Below are 24,032 nucleotides of genomic sequence, written 5' to 3'. Positions count from 1 at the left end.
CCGACACAATATAGAGGACCCCAGCCAACAACTCCCACGAATGCAGCTTCCTCGTAAAATCTGGTGCCAGCTTAACCGTGTGAGAACTGGACACGCGAGAACTAAATCCGTGCTGTACAAATGGGGCGCCAATGATAACCCAATGTGTGACTGTGAAACTGATGAACAAACATTACAACATCTAGTGCGAGATTGCCCACTGCGAAGATTCTGTGGTGACTGGAGAGACTTCGTGGAGGCCAGCCCTGCTGCCAGTAAATGGGTGTCACATTTGGACATAACTTTTTGACGAATTGTAGCTGTGATTATATTTCAAGTTTGCTCAGATTTAATAATGACTGGTGTTTGTTCTGTTTATATTATTATGTATGTGTGTATATGTATATTTGTATTTATATGTTATGTTATGTAAATTTGCGATGTCAATACCGCACTTGCACTGGTAAAGCCATACGATAAATAAATAAATTTGTTCTGTATTGGTGCAACGCGCCACAAGCGTGCAGCAGCTACCGGACTCTCGCTGCATGTGAGAATTTTTTCTACCCGGCCGTCCGCACAGTGCACGCCCGGAACTGGCTGGGACAGGGGAGACGGGCTGTGAGCGCCAAACATCGCGCACGCTATAGCTGTGTCTCGCTGTGTAGTGTATGCATTCATTTGGACTGTGGAAAGAGCGAGGCAGCGCATAATTTACCGTGCGTTTTGTGGCTGCCTACACCATTGCTACATAATCCAGATTTTATGGCTTCGACATCACGTTTTACTGTTTCGGGCATTTGCATCCCTGATGGATCGTTTTGCGATTACAGTTCGTCCTGAAAATCCGATCTTCTCGAGGTCTCTTCGGGTTGTTTTAATGGTGACAGATTTCGAAGTTGCGACATTCAAACCTGCAATGATTCTGAGTTCTCGTCCTGTCTATTTTTCGTAACAATCCCATTCAGTGACCGCCTGTCACAATCGCTGCAGATATTTTGCGACTTAGCGGATGGTGTTTTTCCGATTTTCCTTTCTGCGGTATAAATCTTGGATACGGTACCTCTTTGAAGCAGCAAATACTTCGGCTAGCTTGGTTACAGAAGCACTCACCAGTATGCGAGCACCAATAATTGGCCCACGTTTACTTGTCTCCGACATCACGCACTCGCAACTGCACAGGACACTGTTTTGGCTACAGCTGACACTTGGAACGTATAGAGGGAATTGCACAGATATGAAATTACAATTAAATCTACACCATTAGCTGCTGAAAATGTGTGCCCCGACCGGGACTCGAACCCTGGATCTCCGGCTTATATGGCAGCCGCTCTATCCATCTGAGCCACCGGGGGCACAGAGGATAGTGCGACTGCAGGGATTTATCGCCGGCACGCTCCCCTTGAGACCCATATTCTCAACTTATAGTCCACACGCTACATTCGTAGTGCCCCTGCCATTATACCCATTACTTGCGGCAGACAATCCACCGAGTCCCCTAAGTGTTCGGGCAAATCGTGTGCATCCGTAGTAAAGGTCATCAGCCGGTTAGCCTTAAACGATATGACCTTTTAAGATACGTGAAAGAAAAGGGAAGCTACTTAAGTGGTGTGAGATATTTTCAGTAGTGAAATAATGCATTAAACAGTATTTTTTCTTGTTAAGTTTCGCTAGTGTTACCCACTGCACATAAATGTTTTTATAGCTCTAAATTTTATGATAATTGAATTAACAATAACCAATAGTTAATCCTTATAGAGAAAATATAAATCACATTCTTCTTAACACACAGTATTCCTGATGCTAAGAGATCACGAATTGTGATATAAGACTTATCATTTATATCAACCTATTATTCGAGCATGCGAAAAGAAAATGCTACAAAGTATTTTCCTGTCTAACACACACAAACACTGGAATGTTCGTTTTAAGATCTCAAGGTAGTTCTCAAAACCACAAGAAGTGAAATGAGCCCTTTTGCTTCTGACTCCCTCCATTATAATCCTAAACTTCAATAAATTTTACATGAAAACTGTATACTATCGAGATGTTTCATTTGAAATCACCCTTTAAAGCGGTAGTACGATCACAGATTTATTTTAAAATAACTTTAGAAATACTTACATTCACTTTCAGTGATCTCCTCAATAGAACTGTAAAAAAAAAAAAAAAAAGAAAACTGCATGTCACAACATCCTACAACCACGTAGCACAATATCCGTGCCGACTGTTCCTTTGATGTTCCTCTAAATGCTAAAACTGGTTACTTCAATGCAACACATTCGTAGCGCTATACCACTTGATGTCTTGTGTCAACATCTGTCGTTTCAGGCTAAAGGAACTCGTACATCCAACCAAGTGGTGGTTTCAGGTAGAAACTAGGTTGTAGTTTCGGGCAGAAACTACTGCAACTCAGAGGGTTAAACGGAAATTTACGGTGCAGGCTTAGTATACGCCTAGAATAAGGTAGTTGAGAATGACTGCATATTGTCTAAAGGCTAATTAAACTAGGGATTACATTTTGCTAAGTATTCTAGTTATTTAACTGGAACAACTTTTGATGAGTAATTTATTGGAATTAGTCGTAAAAACCAGAACATCAAATAAATTCCTGTTTGCAGAGTGAAAACAGTTGACCTACTAGCTGTATTCTTTAAACAGGAGTTTTGAAGTAGTTTGTATAACGTTGTACTTTTTCGCAGCATACATTCTGGCAGACGCTGGCTTCGACGTATGGCTTGGAAACGCACGTGGCAACAAGTACTCCAGGAACCATACTTCCATCAACCCGGACTCAAGCGAGTTCTGGCAATTCAGGTAAGGGTAAATTGAGGTGTACTGTTACGTTCTAAGATTTTCGTCTGTCTCACGAGTACTTAAAAGGGGGAAACCATGTACTGCCTTGGTGTCTTCAGTGCTTATTCGAAACAGATATGATTAAAAAACGGCTTAAAGAATCCTTTCAGCTTACCTGGATCACTACTATCGTTTATCCTGACGATGACACTATTTTTGAACGTATTATTCATTACTATTGTAAACGAATAGTAATGTTCATAATTACAGAGCTAAAATGAAGACTGTCTTTCATTACTCGTCGCTAAAATTTAAAAGTAAACCGAATAAGTTTATTCTAGGCACTTAATTGTCTTCAACATACCAAAAATGTGTATTACTGTTATTAAACTGAAGTATGTGTTACTATTGTGTATACACGTCTGAACTAGTACTGCATGTACTCACATTGAAATTAATAATCTGGAAGACACATGAACTAATTTGTTCCACTTTGGTTGCAGGAATCAAGCAAACAATACCATCTAAATAAACAATATTATGATGCTCCACGTGTTAGTTGGCGTCCCAGAATTTATTCGCATTGAGCACAGAGAGGAAAAGTACGAAATTTCTTGCTGTTTAGGATTTAATTATCATGATACGACAGAAAAGAAATATATATTACAATGGTAGAGAATGGTATGATTATGCATTATAAACTTCTAAGTGCACCAGTTACTAAAACTTGTCTTTGTTCTTGACGATTTCAAGGTTTTATCTTGTTTAGGTCACTGAGAAAATTTGGTAATCTCTTTGTGTTTTATAGTTTTGCAAGCATATGACCCCTTCAGTTTTCGAAGCTCATGACTGTAAACATTTACTACGTTGAGTTCACACATTTTAATTTCAAGCGTCATTTCCTTCAACTGGTTTTGTTGAACTCTGTAAGATTCACTGTAGGGTGTTTTGCTATTTCTCTCTATACAAATATACCTGTATAGATGAAGATGTACTTTATTTATTTCTTCGTTATTAATGTTTTCCAAGAACTTTGTGGTCAGCCATGTAGATACTGGCAGGTTTTTCATTCCATTAAATACGACACAATTCGACAATCTTGTTGTCAATAACATCATATAAAATCACGACATGCAGTCACAGTTTGAATATAAACTGTCATTTGAATGTATAATAATAGTGTGAGCAGTAGCAGCTGCGCTTTTAACGAGAGGGTACTGAAACGAAAGCCACTGAATTTTTATGTACGCTTTTAAAGCTTTTTAAATAAAGAATTTATTAATATTCTACATCTTTATTCTTCATGCCTACATATTTTCAGCCCTCTGTCGCTAGAGGGCTCTTAATTGTAGCGTGTAACTTGGCGGTGTGTAACTATGTCGCTGCGTGAGAATGCTGTAATCAAGTTTCGAATTCTAAGAGTTTGTCCACACATGGAGCACACTCTCCTTGAGCATGACAATGTCAGACTCCACACGAGTGCTGCGGCATCTTGCAGAAATCCAAAGCCCATGAATCAACATCCATACAGTCCCGACTTGACCCATCCGATTTTCAACTGTTTCCAAAAATTAAATAACACCTTCGAAGACTTTACTTTTATGGTGAAGATGCGATGCAAATACAGGTGAGGCTGTGGCTCCGTCAACGAAGTCAAACATTCTACACTGACGGTATCAACCATCTCGTCTCTTGTCGGGAGAAATGTGTTCGTCGCCAGGACGAGTATGTTGAAAAATAAATACGTCAAAAAGAAGATATAAGATGTAGAATGTTAATAACGTTTGTTTTATGTAAAATGTTTGAAGAGTTTTCAGTGACCATCAGCGGCGTACGTCGGCCCCACATAATGTCACCCAAAAACAGCAGAGAACCTGCACCCTGCTGCTCTCGCTGGACAGTGTGTCTAAGACGTTCAGCCTGACCGGGTTGCCTCCAAACACGTCTCTGACGATTGCCTCGTTGAAGGCATATGCGATACTTATCGCTGAAGAGAACGTGATGCCAATTCTGAGTGGTCCATTCGGCTTGTTGTTGGGCCCATCTGTACCGCACTGCATGGTGTCGTGGTTGAAATGATGGACCTCGCCATGGACGTCGGGAGTGAAGTTGCGCATCATGCCGGCCGCGGTGGTCTCGCGGTTCTAGGCGCGCAGTCCGGAACCGTGCGACTGCTACGGTCGCAGGTTCGAATCCTGCCTCGGGCATGGATGTGTGTGATGTCCTTAGGTTAGTTAGGTTTAAGTAGTTCTAAGTTCTAGGGGACTAATGACCACAGCAGTTGAGTCCCATAGTGCTCAGAGCCATTTGAACCATTTTTTTTGCGCATCATGCAGCCTACTGCGAACAGTTTGAGTCGTAACACGATTTCCTGTGGCTACACAAAAAGCGTTATTCAACATGGTGGCGTTGCTGTCAGGGTTCCTCCGAGCCATAATCCATAGGTAGCGGCCATCCACTGCAGTAGCAGCCCTTGGGCGACCTGAGCGAGGCTCCTGTCTCTCTGTATCTCCTCCATGTCCGAATAACAATCAGAGACCCCTGGACAATTCCCTTGTTGAGAGCCCTCCATGGCACAAAGTGACGATGCGGACGTGATCGAACCGCGGTATTGACCATCTAGGCATGGCTGAACTACAGACAACACGAGCCGTGTACCTGCTTCCTGGTGGAATGACTGGAACTGATCAGCTGTCGGACCGCCTCCGTCTAATATGCGCTGCTCATGCATGGTTGTTTACAACTTTGGGCGGGTTTATTAACACCTCTGAACAGTCGAAAAAACTATGTGTTACAATTTCTCTTGGACGCCTATGTGCTACTTACGGCAGTTTTGCAAGGCCTGCGTATTATAGGCAACTCTTAATATCACCAGCTTTGCCTTGATGTTGTAACTTGTGTGTGTCTTAAGATCCGATGATGGCGGTTTAGTTTCGCCAAAACCAGTACTCATGAAATGAATAGAATTGCTGCGATCTTGGCTATCAGTTTGTTGTTTTATATCACATTTAAGTGCCTGGTAGAGGTTTCATGGAACCACCTTCACAATATTTCTCTGTTATTCCAATCTCATACAGCGCGCGGAAAAAACGAACACCTATATCTTTCCTTGCGACCTCTGTTTTCCCATTGTAGATCGGCGTCAACAAAATATTTTCGCATTCGAGCAGAAAGTTAGTGACAGAAATTTCGCGAGACGATCCCCCTCAGCAAAAAACGCCTTTGTTTTAATGATGTCCACCCCAAATTCTGCATCACTTATTTCGCTATAATACAAAACGTACTGCTCTTATTTGAAATTCCTGATGTACTCCGTCAGTTATGGTTGCCAATAGTCAGTTCTGGTTGCCAATAGTGACCTCTGCCCATACTAACCCACAGGAACTATTTACTTCAATTTTTCAACAAGCTAAACTTCTTGTAACTGCAACAAACACATTACCGCGAACTGTGTTTAGTCTATCCTTTCGGAACAACGTTAGCTTCATCGCAAAAATTTCGGCTGAACTTATCTCCGGCTTTAGCTAGCTTTCAGTGCCTGTAACGAAAAATGACTTTGAGCACTATGGGACTTAACATCTATGGTCATCAGTCCCCTAGAACTCAGAACTACTTAAACCTAACTAACCGAAGGACATCACACAACACCCAGCCATCGCGAGGCAGAGAAAATCCCTAACCCCGCCGGGAATCGAACCCGGGAACCTGGGCGCGGGAAGCGAGAATGCTACCGCATGACCACGACATGCGGGCAGGAAGCCTCTCACGATTTAAGCATCAATGCTTTCTATTAGTCCTTGGAGCTCTGGTACTTTCCCAACATAGCTACGACAGTTTACAACTGTTATACCGATGATACCTGTATCTAAGTTCTTCCTGCGTTGGCCCTACACCATTTGAGACTGAAGCCATTTTATGTTATCCGGAGACCTTCTAATTTAAAAAACCGCTCAGTCCACACCCCTCAGCTCATGCTGCACGTGTAACCACCTCCCGCGTTAGTGGACTCCTGACCTATTCAGCGAAACCCTACGGGGCAAGTCGAGGAATCTGCAACCTACACGGTCGCAGAACCGTCTAAGCCTCTCATTCAGACCTCCTACTCGGCTCTGTACCAGAGGTCCGCAGTCGGTCCTGCCAAAACTTACCCATTTTCACAGAGAAAGTGTATCTTACTTGTGGAATTAGAGACACATTCTACTTCATGCCCAGTTACCAGGAACAAGATCCTCGAGACACCCATAAAGTAAACTAAAGTAACAAAATTATCAGATATTGCTCACCAAGCAGGCCACGTTTTGCCTGTGCAGTTGGCACGAGATCGGCTACTACGACCTGCCGGCCAAGATCGACTACATCCTGGCCAAGACGGGCCAGGCCGACCTGTACTACGCTGGCCACTCCCAGGGCACCACTTCCTTCTACGTGATGACCACAATGCGGCCCGAGTACAACGGCAAGGTCCGCGTCATGTTCAGTCTGGCTCCCGTCGCCTTCATGGACCACATGTTCAATCCACTCTTGCAAATCGTGTCGCAGTTCATAGACCAAGTGGAGGTAGGTATCACATTTCACCTCTTCTGGTCGTTCTACATTTATTGCTTGGTACCGGCAAAATGATTGTCCTGCATGTAGTGGTATTAACTGATGTCTTCTTACTTTACTGTTAACTAGCTCAAGGAAGCATCACTGAAAGTAGCATATAAAACGGCCCTTAAAGTTACATGTCCTTTAATCCTAAGAAACAGATTCTCTGATGAGCCCTAACTAGGGACCTGAAAATATAGCATGTATTTTTGGCCAAATTAGTGTCTATTTTTGTCGAAATTCGCTTCTAAATTATTTTAGTTTGTTAATGATTAAGACGTACAAATTAAAAAGATAGTCACGTCACATGCCTCAAACGAAGCCTTGGTGCTTTGAAATTGACTGTTAGAAAAATTGGGTGACTGGAGAGCATTTGACCGGTATGATTGCCTTTGCCTTTGCGAAAAAAAATTTCTAAAGTGATCTTCGCTCGTTTTCCTTCTTTTGGCTCTATTTAAGCTTTCAACGCATGACTATTTCTGTTGACAAGCAGCAGCATTTTCTTGCCGGTGAACAGACCCTTCCCTGATTTGTTTCTCGACGTCGTTTTTCTTATCCGGCTCAATTCAATAATCACAAAATCTGCAGAATCTTGATTTCGCCCTTTTGTGGGCATTCATAAACGTGCATCCCATATGTGACAACGCTGCAGATACAGGGGGACAATAATTAAACTATTAGAAATAAAATTCTAATAATTTCTGAACGGTTTTCTTTAGGACGTTCAAACTTCACGGGTAGCCGCGGGGCATGATTGGAATTAGTACTCACGGTACGGTTTGGTTTAGCGACGAAGCCCACTTTCATTAGTATAGGTTCGTCAAAAAGCGAAATTGGCGGATTTGTGGGACTGAGAATGCGCATTTCGCGATGGAGAAGTCTCTTCACCCTCAACAGGTGACCGAGTGCAACATCCAGTCACGGAATAATCGGTGCGATATTCCTTGAAGGCACCGTGACTATTGAACGGCTCTTGAAGGTTTTAGAAGATGATTTCGTCCGCATCATCCAAAGGGGTCCTGATTTCGACAAGATGTGGCTCATGCAAGGCGGAGCTCGGCCCCATCGAAACAGTGTTTGACGCGGGGGAGCATTTTGGGGACCGCATTCTGGCTCTGAGGTACCCAGAGGCCACTGGCATGGGACTTGATTGGCTGCCATATTCTCAAAATCTGATGCGACTCCTTTTTGTGCTGATGTACTAGTGACAACGTTTACAGATATAACCAAAACCATTGCTGACCTGAAAACAGCCATTCAGGAGGTCATCGACAGAATCGATGTTTCGGCACTTGCGAGTAAAACAGAATTTCGCTATTCGTATGCGCCACACCATTGCCAATGATGGCAGGCATATCAAACATTTCGTTACTGAAATCACAATACCTGAAGTAGCGTTTGTAGGTTGAATAAAGTGTAAGCATGCCGTAGTTTGTAACTAACTTACGTTTTATTTTCATGTAGTTCAATTATTGTCACCCTGTACAATCGACAGTGTAAGTGGTGCAGAAGTAGAACCGAAAAAACTCTAATCGGACATTAGGGGAAGACTTTCGGTGTGATAGAAAGACGTTGACAGGTTTTGTTTCCCGATCGCCATGGCGGGAGTTCGGCCACTATACATTTCCGTTACCCCGCGAGCGCTAACGAAGTAGAATTACAAAATAAGAAAACAATGAGGATGACACAGCACAAAGCATCCGGTAATGGCTGCCGCGAAATGACTTGTTGATGTTCACAGTGTCGTAAATGAGGCACTTGCAGTTCAGACCCGACCCCTACAATATGTGATGCAATCGCAGTTTAAGTAGCAGAGAAACGCACCCACATGTTTGTTCTAAGATGGTAGTCTCACTCCTCAGTCCTAGGTTGATTTACGAGGCGAGTGCCTTTACAGACCGCTGACTGCTCATAACTGGTGTGGCAGCAAAGCATCGAGCGCGCAGGTACGACTTTGCAATAGTTACTTCTTATTTGGCAAAAATGTTGTTACGCACGTTATCTTTTCCAACTGGGCTTCGTCAGATGATGTGCAATACCAGAAATCGAAAATTGGTTATATTTTCGATATTTATACGTAGAAAATAAGGTTGTTTCAAACTATCTATGGTAAAGTAGTTCACCGGATACAATTCCTAGCGGAACAGCATTTACCAGATAAATTTGCGTTTTCGCTTTTGAGACAGAATTAACATCTAACGGATGGTTAGAGTTGTAGTGTAGCCACTTACATAGGTCCAATGTGGCTGTAATTATTGTATGGCAGCGAAACTTCGTAGATATTTTAATGCATTAACACGAACCCTTTTATGCTGTAAAAAATTGGGTTTAATTATGGCAAGCAGCTGTAAATCTAGCGTTGTGAGTACAAGAAAGACGTATAAAAATGGTTTCATGTGTAATAGATTAGGAATGAGACGCGGACAGAGAAAGACAGCCAAGGAAGGTACAATTCGATTTTACTCTCAACCGCTTACTGAGGTTGTTTAATATGAGCTCCAGAGACGTCGACCAGAGGCTGTACAGCCCCAGACTTTCACCTGCTGGCCAGAATTGTAACTATTTTGTTTCCAGCGTAAATCAGTTCCACATTAACGCATTAGGATATCAGCCCAAACATCGTTGGCACATGATATTTACAGCCTTCACTGGACCTCCGTGGGTAGCTGCACTTACATTATAATCACCTGGTTAATTCGCATTTATCGCTAGTACGAATTTCCCAGCTCGCTAGCCAAGACATTTTGGCAATTGCTCATCACGAGTGTGAATACCATCTGGTGGTGTTGCGTAAGCATGGCGTGGTAAGGAAAGCATGTAAGAGAAGCAAAGACAAATCGGAAATTATTCCAGCGATGTTATTCCAGCAAATGAGGAAATATACGGAAACAAGCGACTTTGACAAAAGGCAGGTTGTTTTGGTGCCGTACCTGGTAAAGAACATCTCGGAAACGGCTAAGCTTGTTAGTGTGATACTGTCGTGAATATCTACACTTAGCTTACAGAGTTCATGGGATAGCGATGCTTACATATACAGATGGCGGTAATATCGTTTACACAAGATATAGAAATGCAGTGCATTGGCGAAGCTGTTATTTGTACTCACGTGATTCAAGTGGAAAGTTTTCCGACGTGATTCTGGTCTCACGACGGAAATTAACAGACTTTGAACCCGGAATGGTAGTTGGAACTGGACGCAAGGGACGTTCCATTTCAGAAATCGTTGGGGAATTCAATGTGCTCAGATCAACAGTGCCAAGAGTGTGCTGAGGATACCAAATTTTAGGCATTACCACCACGGACAACACAGTGGTCGACGGCCTTCGCTTAACTATCGAGAGCAGCTGCGTTTGCGCAGAGCTGTCAATGGTCACAGACGAGCAACAGCACATGAAATAACCGCAGAAAACAATGTGGACGTACGACGAAACGTATCCGTTAGGACAGTTTGACGTTATTGGGCTATGACAACAGACGGCCGATGCGATACCTTTCCTAATAGCACGACATCGCCTGCAGCGGCTTTCCTGGGCTCGTGACGATATCGATTTCACTCTACACGATTGGAAAACCGTGGTCTGGTCAGATGAGTACCGACTTTAGTAGGTAAAATCTGATGTTTGAGTTCAAGTGTGGCGCAGACACCACCAATCTATGGAGCCTAATTGCCAACAAGGCAACGTGCAAGCTGGTGGTTGTTCCATAATGGCGTGGGCTGTGTTTACATGGAATGGACTGGGTCCTCTGGTTTAACTGAACCGATCATTGACTGGAAAGGGTAAAATTCGGTTACTTGGAGACCATTTGCAGCTTTTCATGTATTTCGTGACCCCAAACGACGATGAAATGTTTATTGATGCCAATACGCCGTATCACAGGGCCACAAGTGTTAGCGATTGTTTGAAGAACGTCCTGGACAACTCAAGCGAATGATTTGGTCACCCAGATCTCCCGACGTCAATCCCATCGAACGTCTATGGAACCTAGTCGAGAGGCCAGTTTATGTATAAAATCCTGCGCTGGCAACACTTTCGCGGTTAAGGACAGCTATAGACGCAGCTTGGTAAAATATTTCTCCAGGAGACCTCCAACGTTGAGTCCATGCCACGTAGCGCTGCTTCACTAAGCGGGACAAAAAGAGGTCTGATGTGATACTGAGAGGTATGCCATTACTTTTGTCACCTCAGTGTATATAAAATGGTTGAATGTCGATTTAACCACAACGGTACGACAATGCGTTGGATATCCACGCGTCATCACAGAACATCGAGGTCGGTAACTCTCCCGCTCTATAATTGTGCATAGCGGGCGATCTGAGGCAAATACACTGGTACAAGCACAAGATGTCTAGTGTACACCGCTCAGTACGTACTGTTGAAAGCGAGGCGCAGCAGTAGAAGTTCCATACGTGCTCACTTGTTGACCCAACGGCATCGTCAATTACTATCGTAGGGATAATTGAGATTGGAGCGTTGATTAATGGAAACATGTCACCTGGTCACTGAATCACGTTATATCAGGTCTATGGTCGTGTCCAGATACACCGTCAAATAGGCGTACGGCTGTTTCAAACATGTGCTGCGCTGTGGAAACACGGTAATGAAGCAGTAGTATGTCATGAGGGACATGCAGGTGGGCTTCCATGGGTTCTATGATAGTAACCGAAAGCATCATGACCGTTGTGGACTAGAGGAACGTTGTTGCAGAACGGTAGTATCCTCCCGTGATGGATATCTGTTCCGACAGAAATCGGAGTTATCCATACGAGAACGTAACAGAACATGGAGTCGTTGGTATCTTCCACCATGGACTACGCAGTCACATAAACATCTTACAGGTAGATATGCAGATGGTTTTTTTTTTGTAAAATTAACAATAGACTGTTGTTCTCCAGCTAAAAAAAAAAACCAAGAGTTCATATTTACATTGCTTACCTATAAATCAGTGCTGAAATACTTGTGCACAATTACTATTACCTGTTTAATGAGGGCTGTCAACCTGAAGGCCTGGAATAAGGTCACATGACTCTTAATAAACATCAGGTGAAATAACATGAAGATGTTCACCTTGATCTTCGGACGGTACTTCTTTAAAGGCGTAGATATCTGGCAAGAATGTGTGTAAAGGATTTGTGCATTATAATGACATCGAACCTTCCCACTCTCCAAGTCGCGGTTTCTGTTGTCGACGTTACAGCTGTCAAGAGTAGCCGCAGAAGCGAAGTGTTAAATCCATGAGTTTATGACTAAAAGAGTAACCCGTTTTTTGCAGGTGCTTCTTCAGATGATAGGAATGAATGAGTTCAACCCAAACAGTGAGTTCATGCAACTCGTAGGGGAACTCATGTGCAGTGACGAATCTTTCACGCAAGATATCTGCGCCAATATCATGTTCATGATTGGTGGCTTCAACGAAGCAGAACTGAACAAGGTAAGCATACAAGTTTTCAATAGCGTTAAATTTCTTGAGAAGGTAAAAAGCTCGAGATACACGCCATTCAAAGGACATTGAGCAGATATCATTAACAAGTGAACTGCGACCTTCCTTGTTGTTAGATGTGGAGGCTGTATCAATAACAAGAAAAATATAGTTAGTAAACTACCCCTCCGCGCCCCCCTCATATACTGCTGTCAATAAGGTAAGCGTTTACTTAAATTTCCGGCAAATGGATGAATAAAGATATCAGATATGCTGACAGCTGTTAACTGAAGTGTGTATTTCGGTTGTTTCAATGAGATACATGTACCTTTGTGGACTTATCATTTCTGAGAACGCATGCTGTTACAGCGTGATTACCTGTAAATACCACATTAATGCAATAAATGCTCAAAATGATATCCGTCAACCTCAATGCATTTGGCAATACGTGTAACGACATTCCTCTTAACAGCGAGTAGTTCGCCTTCCGTATTGTTCGCACGTGCATTGACAATGCGCTGACGCATGTTGTTAGGCGTTGTCGGTGGCTCACGATAGCAAAAATCCTTCAACTTTCACCACAGTAAGAAATCTGGGGACTTCAGATTCGGTGAACGTGCGGCACATGATATGGTGCTTCGACTACCAACCCACCTGTCATAAAAAATGCTATTCAATACCGCTTCAACCGCACGCGAGCTATGTGCAGGACATCCATCATGTTGGAAGTACTTCGCCATTCTGTCATGCAGTGAAACATCTTGTAGTAACATCGGTAGAACATTACGTAGGAAATCAGCATATATTGCACCATTTAGATTGCCATCGGTAAAATGGGGGACAATTATCCTTCCTCCCATCTTCTTCTTCCAATCTTCTTTGGCTAGAAGATGTTTCCTTCAGTACTTTTCAATCTACCCTGAGGATGTCACTCCATCTTTCCCTTGAGCGGTCAGTATTTCTTGTAGGCTGGTGATATGTTTCTTAGGATTTTCACAATATTCCATTCATCCACACTGACTATGTGTTCGTTCCAATCAGCCTTTCTCTTATGTACTTGTTCATTAAAGGAGTCCACTTATCATTTTTTAATGCTTAAACTTCTCTACCTCTCATTGTGTTGCCTGTAAGCCCTCGCAGAAGTTTAATTTCCACGGTTTCCAAAACTATTCTAGTTTTTGATCGTGCAGGTCTTGTCTCAGCTGTGTACGTCACAACTGTCCTCACTATTGTTTTGTAGGTTCGTGCCTTTGCATATTTTCCTATATGTTTGTTTTTCCAAATACCTGACGGAAAAAACTTCAACACCAAAAAATAATCAATGTGTAGTAATGAAATCTCGAGAATACTTTTCCCTATTTCAGCGAAGAAGACTGCAAGATCAGAGGTAAATGTAAGTTCAACGTTAGGCATTGCAAATGTGAAATTCTTGTACATTAATAACCGGTTAACCAAAAGAGTGTTGAACAGAAATATGCAAACGTAAATGCATTATGTTGAAAAGGTGCTAGATGTCAATTTGTGGTATCGAGTTCCATTGTAGTACACTTGGTTGGTCTGATGATGTCCCACATATGTTCGAGTGGAGACAGATCTGGTGATCAAGTAGGCCAAGGAAACGCGTCGACACTCTGTACAGCGTGTTGGATTACGACAGCGTTATCCTGTTGGAAAATACCCCCATGGAATGCTGTTACTGAATTGCAGCACAACAGGCCGAGTCACCAGACTGACGAACAAATTTGCATTCAGGGTGCGTGGAATAACAAAGAGAGTGCTTCTGCTGTTACTCGAAATCGCACCCCAGCCTGTATCTCCAAGTGTCGGTCAGGTGTAGCAAGCAGACAGGTTGTTCACATGCCCTCAACTTATCTCCTTGTAACCAACGGAAGGCCCTCACTGGCATCAATGCAGAACCAGCTTTAATCAGAAAGTGCAAAAGACCTCCAGGCTGCCCTACAATGACCTCTTGCTTGATGCGACTGAAAGTACAAGTGGCAATGGGATTAATGGAATACATGGTACAGGGCGTCTAGATCGGCCCTTGGAATAATCGATTTTTAACAGTTCGACGCGTCACTGTGGTGCCAACTGCTGCAGCCAAAATTGCTGCAGCAGACGCAGTACTATGTGCCAAAGCTCCACGCCGAACACGATGATTGTCTCTCTCGATGGTGCCACATGGCGGTCCAGATCCCAGTCTTCTTGCAACCTTAGATTCTCGTGACCACCATTGCCAGCAATCCAGTGCAGTGGTTATATACCTGTCAGGTCTTTCTGCAGTGTCGCAGAAGGAACAAATTAAATTACAATGAAATGAACACCCTTAGCTGCTTATAGGCGTTGACATACGTCAATAGGGACAGATGAAAAAGTGTGCCCCGACCGGGACTCGGACCCTGGATCTCCTACTTACATGGCAGACGGTTTATCCGTCTGAGCCACCGAGAACAGCGCGACTGCAGGGATTTATCTCTGGCACGCCTCCCGTGAAACCCACATTATCAACATATTGTCCCGCACTACATTCGTAGTGCCCCCACCCATTATACTCATTACTTGCCGATTCCCGTAAGAGTTCGGGCACTGTGTGTGCACTCGCACAGAAGAAGAAGATGGTCCAGTGGCCGGTGAGCCTTAACTATATATTTACTAAGATGGTATCTGTTCTTTCGGACATGTCCGAAGGAACAGATACCATCGGTGACCAAGCAGCTCGTTAGAATGAAATTACAATGAAATGAACATCCAGCTTTTCATGCCCTTGTTACACGACCTCGTTCAAACACAGGGAGGTGTTGATAATGGCGGCTTTGTCGCCTTAAAAACATTCTTGACTAACAACTCGCCACGTCCTATATCAAAGTTAAAAAACGTTCACGACCGTTACAGCGTGTATTTAAAGAAAACTTGATATGCATCCACTTCGTGGTGCTACTAGCGCTACTCATATGCGACTGCCGCGAAATTTCAATAGCCATCACCTTGCAGAAGTAGAAAGACGCCTACCAACTTTCAGTTATGTCGCACAACTCGTTCTTGGTTTTGCCTTTTTTCCGTCCGTATAGTGCCATTTAAACATCCTGCTACATTGTTTGCTTTTGCTACATGCTCTCTAACTTCTTTTTTGACATTTAAACTGCTGGACGGTTGAGTTTGAAAGATTTCATTACCTGTTGAATAAGTTTTCCTTCCAACTCCAGCATGCGTCTAATCGTTTTCATTAAGAGTGGTCATATATTTTGAGTTGATATGACGGCGTTCTCCCCATGAACCATGGACCTTGCCGTTGGTGGGGAGGCTTGTGTGCCTCAGCGATACAGATGGCCGTACCGTACGTGCAAGTACAACGGAGGGGTATCCGTTGAGAGGCCAGACAAACATGTGGTTCCTGAAGAGGGGCAGCAGCCTTTTCAGTAGTTGCAGGGGCAACAGTCTGGATGATTGACTGATCTGGCCTTGCAACATTAACCAAAACGGCCTTGCTGTGCTGGTACTGCGAACGGCTAAAAGCAAGGGGAAACTACAGCCGTAATTTTTCCCGAGGACATGCAGCTTTACTGTATGATTAAATGATGATGGCGTCCTCTTGGGTAAAATATTCCGGAGGTAAAATAGTCCCCCATTCGGATCTCCGGGCGGGGACTAATCAGGAGGACGTCGTTACCAGGAGAGAGAAAACTGGCGTTCTACGGATCGGAGCGTGGAATGTCAGATCCATTAATCGGGCAGGTAGGTTAGAAAATTTAAAAACGGAAATGGATAGGTTAAAGTTAGATATAGTGGGAATTAGTGAAGTTCGGTGGCAGGAGGAACAAGACTTTTGGTCAGGTGAATACAGGGTTATAAATACAAAATCAAATACGGGTAATGCATTCATTAATGCAGGTAATGAATAAAAAAATAGGAGTGCGGGTAAGCTACTACAAACAGCATAGTGAACGCATTATTGTGGCCAAGATAGAGACAAAGCCCATGCCTACTACAGTAGTACAAGTTTATATGCCAACTAGCTCTGCAGATGATGAAGAAATTGATGAAATGTATGATGAGATAAAAGAAATTATTCAGGTAGTGAAGGGAGACGAAAATTTAATAGTCATGGGTGACTGGAATTCGTCAGTAGGAAAGGGGAGAGAAGGAAACACAGTAGGTGATTATGGATTGGAGCAAAGAAATGAAAGAGGAAGCCGTCTGGTAGAATTTTGCACAGAGCATAACTTAATCATAGCTAACACTTGGCTCAAGAAACATAAAAGAAGGTTGTATACATGGAAGAATCCTGGAGACACTAAAAGGTATCAGACAGATTATATAATGGTAAGACAGAGATTTAGGAATCAGGTTTTAAATTGTAGGACATTTCCAGGGGCAGATGTGGACTCTGACCACAATCTATTGGTTATGACCTGTAGGTTAAAACTGAAGAAACTGCAAAAAGGTGGGAATTTATGGACATGGGATCTGGATAAGCTGAAAGAACCAGAGGTTGTACAGAGTTTCAAGGAGAGCATAAGGGAACAATTAACAGGAGTGGGGGAAAGAAACACAGTAGAAGAAGAATGGATAGCTCTGAGGGATGAAGTAGTGAAGACACCAGAGGATAAAGTAGGTAAAAAAACGAGGGCTTCTAGAAATCCTTGGGTAACAGAAGAAATATTGAACTTAATTGATGAAAGGAGAAAATATAAAAATGCAGTAAATGAAGCAGACAAAAAGGAATACAAATGTCTCAAAAATGAGATCGACAGGAAGTGCAAAATGGCTAAGCAGGGATGGCTAGAGGACAAATGTAAGGATGTAGAGGCTTATCTCACTAGGGGTAAGATAGATACTGCCTACAGGAAAATTAAAGAGACCTTTGGCGAGAAGAGAACCACGTGTATGAATGTCAAGAGCTCAGATGGTAACCCAGTTCTAAGCAAAGAAGGGAAGGCAGAAAGGTGGAAGGAATATATAGAGGGTTTATACAAGGGCGATGTACTTGAGGACAATTTATGGAAATGGAAGAGGATGTAGATCAAGACGAAATGGGAGGTAAGATACTGCGTGAAGAGTTTGACAGATCACTGAAAGACCTGAGTCGAAACTAGGCCCCCGCATTAGACAACATTCCATTAGAACTACTGACGGCCTTGGGAGAGCCAGTCATGACAAAACTCTGCCAGCTGGTGAGCAAGATGTATGAAACAGGCGAAATACCCTCAGACTTCAAGAAGAATATAATAATTCCAATCCCAAAGAAAGCAGGTGTTGACAAATGTGAAAATTACCGAACTATCAGTTTAATAAGTCACAGCTGCAAAATACTAACGAGAATTCTTTACAGACGAATGGAAAAACTGGTAGATGCGGACCTCGGGGAGGACCAGTTTGGATTCCGTAAAATGTTGGAACACGTGAGGCAATACTGACCTTACGACTTATCTTAGAAGAAAGATTAAGAAAAGGCAAACCTACGTTTCTAGCATTTGTAGACTTAGAGAAAGCTTTTGACATGTTGACTGGAATACTCTCTTTCTAATTCTGAAGGTGGCAGGGGTAAAATACAGGGAGCGAAAGGCTATTTACAATTTGTACAGAAACCAGATGGCAGTCATAAGAGTTGAGGGGCATGAAAGGGAAACAGTGGTTCGGAAAGGAGTGAGACAGGGTTGTAGCCTCTCGCCGATGTTATTCAATCTGTATATTGAGCAAGCAGTAAGGGAAACAAAAGAAAAATTTGGAGTAGGTATTAAAATTCATGGAGAAGAAGTAAAAACTTTGAGGTTCGCCGATGACATTGTAATTCTGTCAGAGGCGGCAAAGGACTTGGAAGAGCAGTTGAACGGAATGGACAGTGTCTTGAAAGGAGAATATAAGATGAACATCAACAAAAGCAAAACAAGGATAATGGAATGTAGTCAAATTAAATCGGGTGATGCTGAGGGAATTAGATTAGGGAATGAGACACTTAAAGTAGTAAAATAGTTTTGCTATTTGGGGAGCAAAATAACTCATGATGGTCGAAGTAGAGAGGATATAAAATGTAGACTGGCAATGGCAAGAAAAGCGTTTATGAAGAAGAGAAATTTGTAAATATCGAATATAGATTTATGTATCAGGAAGTCGTTTCTGAAAGTATTTGTATGGAGTGTAGCCATGTACGGAAGTGAAACATGGACGATAACTAGTTTGGACAAGAAGAGAATAGAAGCTTTCGAAATGTGGTGCTACAGAAGAATGCTGAAGATGAGGTGGATAAATCACGTAACTAATGAGGAGGTATTGAATAGGATTGGGGAGAAGAGAAGTTTGTGGCACAACTTGACTAGAAGAAGGGATCGGTTGGTAGGACATGTTTTGAGGCATCAAGGGATCACAAATTTAGCAATGGAGAGCAGCGTGGAGGGTAAAAATCGTAGAGGGAGACCAAGCGATGAATACACTAAGCAGATTCAGAAGGATGTAGGTTGCAGTAGGTACTGGGAGATGAAGAAGCTTGTACAGGATAGAGTAGCATGGAGAGCTGCATCAAACCAGTCTCAGGACTGAAGACAACAACAACAACAACAACAACAACAACAACAACAACAACAACATGACGGCATTTAGATTTTTAGCTGCCATGATAAATAATGTAAAAGCCTATAAAGGAAATCTTCACTATTTGCCAGCAGGACTGCATCGTTAGCATACCAAATGATTTCTATTTCTTCATCCCCAATTCCGTAACCACTACCAAACAATACCTTCTTTGTCATCTAATCCAAGACTATACCGAAAAACAGTGTTCATTCAGAGTCACCTTGTCTGATACCAGTATTAACTGCCATGCAGCTAGTTATGCTGGAAGTTGAAAGCTGGAAGCAAGAACCAATCCCAGTTCATTATTTTGGAGCGCAAAGATTCAATTGTGTCAGGTAAACAGAGCCCCTTTTCGTAAGTCTAATGAAATCTAGAAGTATTCACCCCACTATAGATAACGGTTTTTATGCAGTTTATCTACGAGGGACGTCAAATAAGTAATAAACACAATACACATGTTTTATTCCAAACATGTTTCACTGCGGTTTCTGCATCATCAGTGCAATCGCAGTGAAACATGTTTGGGGTAAAAAAGCAAATTGTGTTTTGCTAAAGGCGGACCCCATCCAAAAACATATGTATATTTAAAGCAAACACGGACAAAAATGCTTCAACCCCAAGATGATTAATGAAACACATTATTTTCCTCGGCCAATTTGTCGTGGGACTTCCGTAGAATATTCACGCTTCAGCTCCTATAGTTTCATGAATTTCCGATACGTGGCAGTGCTGTATGTAGCCATCAAAATGACATCTTTGACAGAGGTGTGTTCCCAGCAGATAGCTGTCATTGAGTTTCTACTGATGGAAAACGAGAGCATCGCTCATATTCAGAGGCTATTGCAGCAAGTCTACGGAGATCCGGCAGGGACCAAAAGCACGGTGTGTCGCCGGGCGAGGTGTCTGTCATCATCGCCACGAGGTCGCGCAAACCTGTCTGATGTCCTGCTTGCCCATTGGCCGCACACAGCTGTATACTGGGACATGCGGACACACTAAATCAGCTCGCTGCACAACTGGACATCTCCGCTGGTAGTGTCCACAAACTCGTCCACGAGTTGAGTTACTCAAAGATGTGTGCACGGTGGGTTCCTCGCCGCCTAACGAGAAACGACTGTCTCTTCGTCGCCACAAGAACGCAGACGAACTTTTCCTTCTCCGCGACAATACAAGGCAATAAAAATTTTATTTAATTTGTCTCTGATAGTCGTCCAACGCCCTTAGGGCAAAGGTCAGAGCTGCAACTCAAGGTGTTCGCCTGCATTTTATCTGATATGCGTCGGTATTCTTTTACAGACGATGCTGCCCGTGATTCTCGCCCACGCTCCAGCAGGCGCCGGTAGCAGGCAGTTCATCCACTACGGACAGGAGATCAAGAGCGGTGAGTCAACTGCTAGTTTACATATGTTACTCTCGAGGGGAGGGAGATGGCTATCAGTAACGGCGCAGCTCGCCAAATATCAAGGCTGTGGAATGTATCTTTGAAACCGTTCTGAATCGAGTGTCTTGAAGTGCTTTCTTCACCTTAGGAATCAAATTGAAGTCAAAAGGGCTTAAATCATGGGAGTGCGATGAGCGATACTGCACGTTCCAGCCCCATCGATGGAACAAATCAGATAAAACGTACGCCATTGCGCCCGAGAGTTGTCCTCCAAAATGATGGGCGTTGCAGCAGAAAATGTCGTCGCTTCTTTCCCTAAACTGGTTGTAGATTGTGTTCCATAACTAAACAGCTTAGAGAAACAAGAGGCGGCGCTTTCTGTAAGAGCTGTCCATCACTTTGCAGAACAAAGCTCGGTGGCATAGGGCTGTGGTAGGTCCTTTTATGTGTTTGTCTATTTTTTGTTTGTCTGTTGTCGATGTATTATGCTCGCAGTAAAATCTCGTAACAACGTGATAAAATGGTCTCTGGTAACGCAGTTAAAAGAATTACTGTTTGTTGCGCCTATGAAGAGTTTTGGGAGAGACGGCTGAATATTTTTAGCAACTATTCATACATGAGATTGCAAGTTCGAGTGCTGTTGTCCACGTCTCCTCCCGTACACGTCGCATTCAATCTGAAACAATTCTGCTATTTCAGTACTTCCAAAAATACTAATAAAGGTCGTGACGCTCACCTTTGTTCTCATGAAATAATAACGGTTTATTGTGTCTCTTGTAATACCGTGAATTGATAACTGTAGCCGTTATAAAGGAATGCTGTGTACTTCCATAATTCCATGTCTAATGCAACCTGCCAAAATGAGGATCGCAAATCAATTGTAGAAAAAATCTTGACACCAGGAAACTTATGAATTAGTTTTTATATATTGGGAGGTTGGGTTCTCACAGGAAGAATAATTTTGTTAATCTCCCTAGCATCCAAAACCAAACGTACACTACCGTCTAACCTTGGTACTACATGTGGTGGACTACAATAATGACTGTTGGATGGTTCAGTGATGTTCCAGCTAATCATTTGCTGCATCTCCCGGTCGGTAGCAGATCTTAATGCCCATGGAATGGAGTAATATCGGTGACAGTAAGTTTTGTGTGGCCTAATATTTAAATGGCACACATAAGTTTTGATAACACCCGGTTTCTTATCAAATACCATGGTGTAATTGCTTAACAATTGTTTCAACTCATGCTTCTGTTGAGCTATCAGGGCGTTTGCTGCAGTTACTTTAACATTAATCTGTTCTCCTATAGTTAACTCTGATTTTACGGTTAGAGGGTTAGAAATCTTCCTGTTGAAACTTCTCTTTATCAACTTAATTTCGATCCTACGGCAGTAGCGTTCATGCAATTCCTGCTTTTGAATTAAATCAACTGTCAGAGGCACACCATCAACAGTCAACATGAGTTTACTGGAGGCGAAGTCAATAATTGCATTTAACTCTCTCAGAAATTCATGTCCTATAACTAAGTCTACGACAAGATTTGGGACAATTAGGCACGTGCAATCAATGGCTCCTTTACCTAAATTCATTTTAATTCTTGTCTGTAGCTTCACTGACTTGGAGTGTCCTCCTACAGCCCCTAATATTTTGCAGTTTGCCACGGGTAAGGCCGGTATATTTGCTCGTTCCTGTAACCTCTTCATGAGAGCTGTGGAGATAGCATTTACACTTGCGACTCTATCTAATATTGCTGTGAATTTAAAACCCTCAATATTAACTTCTATAGCCCCTTGTGGCATGCTTCGTGGCTTAAAGTTACAAGTTTAATCACCTTCAAGCAATTCTTCCCTGATATCAGCGTGGTTGTATCTAATCAATTTTATGTTATGGTCACGACCCCATTCACAAGTTCCGACCAGCCTTACAGGGCTACAGTTGGTCGATTTTAGATTTCCTGTCCATTGTTAGGTAAGTTGTGTTCATCACTAACATCAGTGATTATTGGGGAACAATCTCTCCAATTATTGCTTTTATTGTTGTGATTGTGTGGAGTATCGTTGTTATTGTGTGACTGGTTCCAACATGATGTTCTGGGATTTTGACGATATCTAGGATTATATCTTCTTCCCTGCTCCCTGTTGTTATGGGATTTGTAACCCTAATTGTTAACATTATCTTGATGAGAATTACTATTTGATCCGTAACTCTGTCCTTGTTGCCCATTATCGCTTTTTGATTGTTGTTGCCTGCTATAGTTCCTTTCATTTAAACCATTGATCTCATGTGGATTGTAGGACCTAGCTTTAATATCCTCTAATAGCATATCAACTGCATCGACTGCTGTCAAGATTTCTTTCAGGTTATTGTCGTTGACATGCAGCAATTTTGTTTGTATGTCAATCGGCAATCTGGATTTTTATACTCTAATCAAGTCTTTGGAAGAAATTGGTTCAGACAAATATTTTGTTTTGTTGAGATATCGCTCAAAATATTTCCTGAGTGTTCCAAGTCTGGAATTATATGGTTCTGGGTTATATATTTGCTTTCTTATCCTTTCCTGTATTGCAGGAGACCAATATTTGTCGATAAAAGCCTGCTGAGTACATAAGTGTCTATTGTCTCACTACTCCACATAGCTCCGTCTCCTACCATATGTCCACTTACATAACTCATTTTCTGTCTTTCTGTCCAGATCCTGGGCAAAATTCCTTTAAACGACTTTATGAACACGATGGGATGAATGGTTTTATTTTCTGGATTGAAAGTTGGAAATTGTCTATATTTAATAAGTTTTTCCGCCATAAGATGTGTTGCACAATCTGATTCACGATCCTGCATGCCACTGCTATATGGGGAATTGTCAGTATGTCGATGTTCATGTGCACCAGCATTTTATTGGATGGAAGATTGATTAACTCTCTCGCTTGTGTAAATGTTCCCGGAACCTACTGCCTGATAATGTTAGTCAGACTGACGCATATCGTCAATTTGTTTACGCACCTCTTGCAGACCTTTGAAAAATTCTTGGTGCACAAGCTCTGTGTCTGTCAATACTTCTTCGAATTGTTTCCGAATTTTCAATAAGTCGTTTGTTAATTCTTTGTTCTGAGAATCTCTGTCATTTATAGCTTCGGTGACTTGCAGACTGGACTTTCTGCTCAACAGCGTCCGCTAATTGCGAATCACGCTCATCGAGCCACTGATTAAAAACATCGGAAAACTCTTCCATCTCATGTGTAAGCTGTTGCTTAACCACGTTAGCTTGCCCTATTGTAACGTTATGTAATTCCTGTGACAGTTCTG

At 42.5% G+C, this 24,032-nt stretch overlaps 1 protein-coding gene across 2 annotated transcripts in view; it reads left to right on the top strand.

Annotated features, from left to right (window-relative positions):
* LOC126281614 (lipase 3-like) overlaps positions 1–24,032 on the top strand; it is a 143,274-nt gene that overhangs the window by 21,076 nt on the left and 98,166 nt on the right. The window contains exons 3-6 of one of the 2 annotated variants that reach the window (XM_049980725.1): positions 2,682–2,796; positions 7,086–7,332; positions 12,634–12,792; positions 20,644–20,728. The exons of the other annotated variant lie outside the window; for it this stretch is intronic. Coding sequence (XP_049836682.1) covers positions 2,682–2,796; positions 7,086–7,332; positions 12,634–12,792; positions 20,644–20,728 — 606 coding nt within the window. The remainder of the gene's footprint in view (positions 1–2,681; positions 2,797–7,085; positions 7,333–12,633; positions 12,793–20,643; positions 20,729–24,032) is intronic. 2 annotated transcript variants of the gene reach the window in all.

The sequence above is a fragment of the Schistocerca gregaria genome, chromosome 7, assembly GCF_023897955.1.
Source record: "Schistocerca gregaria isolate iqSchGreg1 chromosome 7, iqSchGreg1.2, whole genome shotgun sequence".
In the NCBI taxonomy this organism is placed as follows: domain Eukaryota; kingdom Metazoa; phylum Arthropoda; class Insecta; order Orthoptera; family Acrididae; genus Schistocerca; species Schistocerca gregaria.
The sequence above is the reverse complement of the archived record's forward strand: the minus strand, read 5'-3'. Positions and strand labels throughout refer to the sequence as shown.